Source organism: Vollenhovia emeryi, unplaced genomic scaffold, assembly GCF_000949405.1.
Source record: "Vollenhovia emeryi isolate VEMERY1.0 unplaced genomic scaffold, V.emery_V1.0 DF939219.1, whole genome shotgun sequence".
Classification (NCBI taxonomy): Eukaryota; Metazoa; Arthropoda; class Insecta; order Hymenoptera; family Formicidae; genus Vollenhovia; species Vollenhovia emeryi.
Window position 1 is genome coordinate 611,118 of NW_011967147.1, and position 5,211 is coordinate 616,328.

Here is a 5,211-nt window from a genome sequence, read left to right on the forward strand (position 1 = left end):
ATTGTGGACTGCATAGTAGAACATTTTCATATAAAAAACGTTGAGGTTTGAAGTCTAATTCGTATCGCATTATGTATTTGAAAATTTGAAATACATAATGCGATACGAATTAGACTTCAAACCTCAACGTTTTTTATATGAAAATGTTCTACTATGCAGTCCACAATCCGGTCTGGTATTATTTTGTACATAAATGCCAATAATAAGATTTACAAACGCAAAAACTGTATGCGACTCTGTCGGTAAATCAAACCACTCCAGCATCCCCAAACGCTTTTTACAAGGAGTTCTACAATTTTTGTACACACATCATTGTTATAAATTAAAGAAAATATATTTTCTTTCGTATTTGTAAATGAATTTCAAAATATCTCTAGATTAATGATTAAATCAGAGGATTGTAACAAAGAATGATTAAACAATTTTACGAAAATCTTTGCTCGCTAAAAGTTCTTTTGGTTTCGAATAAACAAGTTAACTTCAATCGATCAGGATTGAAGTAGTTTTATTGCATTTCAATCATTTCTCAATCACCAGAAATTCTAGAAATCAATCGATATTCAAGGGTAGTAGTGTGAATCGCCGGAAGTAAAAGCGAATAGATTCTATAAGTAAAACTAGTGGCGTGTAAATTCAACGATATACTTGCAATCACAATGCACATAATTTAATGAGATCGTACTGGCAAATATTATAATCCAAGGATATATTTAAAACGAATCAAGTTCGATTTCCGAAACCCCGTATACATATACAACAAAGGCCGAGCATTGCCTAACGGATAATGAAGCTAGTGAAGAATCTCTTCAAAGTGGAATTTTCCAAAATAATATTCAACACTTAAACAACTTTTGACTAATTATAAATACGTCCGAGATTTTAGCACATCAAACTTTCCTTTTTTATCAGTAATATATATCTGCGTGCAAAAAAATATATATATTCAGAAATCCATTCTCTTCTATTATATGTTCAAATTCACCGAGTGAAGGCTAAAGTTCAACTAAATCTACAAAGTCACACCACGATAAACACTACACAAAAATATTAAAAGTAATACGCAAGTTCTGAACAAAGATACGACCATACGCGTGATACTCTGACGATGTCACTTACTCGGGACTCCCGAAACGTGCGTAATAAGAACAACCGAAAAATCGCGCGGCACGGGCTAACAAGATCCACGACTACTTCCGGTGGTCCGCGCTGCGCCCTTTAAAGATTCGTGAATGATGATGGCTCACCGTTGCTTCGACCGTGGTCGGCCATGGTTCGTTCATCGGGTTCAGCGAGCACAGGTGTGGAGGAGGACGGCGGTGAGTTTATAGGTGAGTGGTGGTGGTGTGGTAATGCGTGGCTAGCGCATCGCGCACACGGGACGATCGTGATCGGTTCTCGTGATCGTTGTGATTCAAACGGTCTCCGATACCGGGAGCGGTGGCTGCCCACCGGAAGTAGTCATGGCGGGCGCGGTGTTGGCGGTGTTGGTGGGGGCCGGAAGTGGCTGTAGGGCCTGCATGTCGCAGTTGTGGGAATCGCGCTTCTTTAGGTCCTGGAACAAGTGGCATTTCGGATATGTTTGAATTTTCTCTTTCTGTCGTCCTCCCTTCTCATCTATTCTTCATTCTTCTCACATCCCGTTTCGCTTTCTCTCTGTATCTTTCTTTCTCTCGTTCACTCCCTCTTTCTCTCCATCTCTCTTTCTTTTTCTTTCTGTCTCTGCCCCCCCTCTCTCTCTCTCTCTCTTTCGCTCTCGCTTTCGCTCTGGTTCTCGTTCTTTCTCGCACTTTCTCGCTCACACTTGCACTTCCGCCGCTTTCACTCTACCTCTCACACAATTGTTTTCTAGCTTCTAATCTCTAGATTCAGACTAAGCAATTACAATTATGTCTACCCTCTCCCTTTCTTCTCTCTTTCTCTCGCTCCCTTCACCCCTCGTCCTCCTCGGAAAAGAAAAATGATCATTGACGCCATAACTAAATTGATATGTTGATCGGGCGAATTTACATTGCGGTTTCAAGGATCTTTGATGATCTACGGATTGAAATGGATCTTTTCGCGGCTAGTGACTTCGAACGATCCTCGAGAGCGAGACGCGCGTGACAATCCCGAGGACGAAGGGGTCGTCGGGGGAAGAGTTTCGGATGGTTTCCGTCCCGAGAAGAGACAGAAGAGCGAAGAGAGATTGAGAGACGAGGGGGCGGAAAAATTATGGAAAAAGAATTACGCGTGCATAGAGAGAAACATGCGATACGATACGATGCGACAGACACGAGCGGAAACAATCGAGAGGAAACCAGGGTGCGAAGCAAACAACGACAACACAGTAAGGAGGGTAACAACAATAACAAGACAACAATAACAAGAACAGTACATTCCATTAAATGTAGAACATGAAGGTAGAAGGAAACAAACAGTGCACGAAGAACCAAGACACTTCGCTGATACCAAAATATGTATCTTTGTTCGAGACGCAACAATATATGCATACGTATTGCTTAAATTATCTCGAACACGCAGTTTAAACCATTGTAGAGGAAATTATTTTTAGACCCAAAAATAATGCAGACTTGTTCATTTGCAGAACGATAGCGTATAAATCGATAGACTAGCACGAGTATTCCGAAAATTTTGCGGATTTTGTTTACACTATAAAAAAATTAAATGTAAAATTATAATTATTAGTGGGTAATATTGGGACCATCTATTAAAGGTGTATGTTTACATGCGTCAGTAAATTTACACCTCGTAGGTAAAATTATTACCTTATATATTAAGTAAACTGCTTTCTTTTAATTGTGTAAATTTTACAATTTTTTTAAATTTTTCATCATGTAATGAACAAATATTTACACAACAAAGAGTAAAATTTTTTTCGTAAAATTACATAAATTTAAATATTTCCGTGTTTAATAGCGTAATCGCTACACTTATGTATGTATGTAATTTTACATACTTTTTTTACAGTGTAACACAACTACAATTGATAAATAATTTACAACGGCAATGTAAGGAATATGTATGTTTGTTCAACATACCTTATGTTAAAATTACAGTTAAACCAGATTAAACTACGAAGTGTTAAAAATAAGATTGAGTTGCCGTTTCCGTGAACTGGCGTTTAATTGTAGTTAACAATCCCAGTGAGTTTCTAATCTGACTTTCAGTATAATATTTAAGAAAACGTGCGAGATAGACTTACACATAAGTCTTAATAAAAATGAAACATGCGATAAATTTCTGAATTACAGTCGTGACCTATGATTAATTATTAAAATCATGCCCGCGTTTCATTCAAAGTATAATATGTATTAAAATTGGATTATTAAACTGGAGTATAAGACTACAGTAATCTTTCTCGGAGCTCATCCTGTGCAAGAATAATCATAAAATTGTCGTCCTTGAGAAATTGAGACGCCTGCAGGATCGGCCTTGCAAGATAAGAAGAATCGTGAGCGAAAAATTGAAATCGCTTTTTACAGCCGCATGCGAAGTGCGTTACAAGCGCAGATCATAAATTGAACACTCCTGATAATCGCAGCGTAACAGTTACAAGCAGTCGTCATACTTTACGTAATTTCTAAGTCGAGTTTATAGCTCGTCCTGGCAGCATAATCCTCTCGAACGTTAATCGTACGCAGAACTTTACCGCAGCAATCGCACAGTTAATGTGTTGCGCTTAACACCAGCGTGACTTTCTATGCTGTGTCTTTCGTGATTAATAACAGCAGATCGGTCTTATCTCAGACGTTTAATTATGCCATTAGTAATGGGGCAGCGTAGTGGTAATCGCAAATCGATTTCATAATTGCTACCATGAATGCACCGAGATAACGATCGATTGGAGGAAGATAAAGCGGAATATAATTAATTACTACACGATTCATTCTTGTCTCATTTGGTCCGTTAGATAAAACCTTGCGAAACTTTTACACAATTAATTGAAATGTTTAAGAAATTTTATCTATATTAATGTGTGTAATTTTAGTAATCCAAACAAACAAGAGACATCTATAAAATTCAGCGTCTTAAAAATTTTTAAGAAATCGTAAGAGTAGGTTTCTGATATAAAAGTTATATTTCTGAAAATGTCAAGGCAGTTTTTTAAAAAGTGGTAAAAATTTGTTAATTACTTTATCCAAATTAGAGAGAGATTTATTAGTTACTCCTACTAGTAAAATAAAATTGCAATCGCAAATTCTCCTCATTAAGCAGAGAAATCAACCGCAGATTTCATCAAGCAAAACTGACTTTGTTAACTAATCCTACATATTAAAATATTTCTATTTCCTCTTGTTTTATTTTAAATTTGCTATGAGGTAATTAATGTAGAATATACAGGATGTTCTATAAAAAACGCTCGCTAATCACATGGCGCTATTCCCCATCAAAAAGTCGGAAATTATTTTTTTTCTTTAAGCCTTAAACTAAAGCAGTAATTACTGCGTAAAGTTATTCCAATTAGCGCCGTCTTTTGGACGGTCACACGCAGTACCTGATAGCGTGCGTGAGTGCTCCACCGTAACGTCATTATGCCCTCACTCATGCTACTAATGTGCAAAATTTTTATGCATCGTAATAATAGGAAAAACTTTATCTTACTTTAATAATCCTATACCTTCCTCGGCTCGTTATAGAAAATTTTGAAAACGGCCGATAGAGGAACCTCTAAGCATTAACAGTACTTGCATAAAAGTCTATTATTCTTTCGTTTACAGGTTGATTTAAAATTTGTCTCGATCATTATAGAAAGAAAAATGACGCAGGAATTTTTTTTACTCAATTCTTGATAAAGAATAGCGTTATACAATAGCGAGCGGTCTTTAAGGAACATCCTCTAGGTGCAATTTGTATGACACACCCATCAAATTAAGCTATGACGCAGACGTACGCGATTGACGTTCCGATTCTATATTTGATCTTACTTTTTTAATATAATCTATATGGTACATCGTTGTTAGTAGTCTCGAAGAATAGAGAATTGAAACGCTCAACGTATATCTGTGTCATATCTTATTTAGATCCGTAAGCCAATTCCATTCGTACTTTCTTAGAGACGATAGCTAAAAATGATTAAGAAGGCTATACACGACACGTGCCACATGAAGATCTATCTACGCGGTATAAATGTGAAATGGATATTTTTATATATCCTTTGAATATTGAAACGTTCCTCCCTATCCACATCCTGGATTTCTCTTATTTACGTCA

General features: G+C 36.8%; 1 protein-coding gene across 3 annotated transcripts in view; it reads right to left on the minus strand.

The window, feature by feature from the left end:
* Positions 1-1,170: 1,170 nt before the first annotated feature.
* LOC105560851 (potassium voltage-gated channel protein Shal) overlaps positions 1,171-5,211 on the minus strand; it is a 120,587-nt gene continuing 116,546 nt past the window's right edge. For all 3 annotated transcript variants that reach the window (XM_012010329.1, XM_012010332.1, XM_012010333.1), the window contains one exon: positions 1,171-1,552. In XM_012010329.1, the coding sequence (XP_011865719.1) occupies positions 1,412-1,552 (141 nt within the window). In that variant the 3' untranslated portion in view covers positions 1,171-1,411. The remainder of the gene's footprint in view (positions 1,553-5,211) is intronic.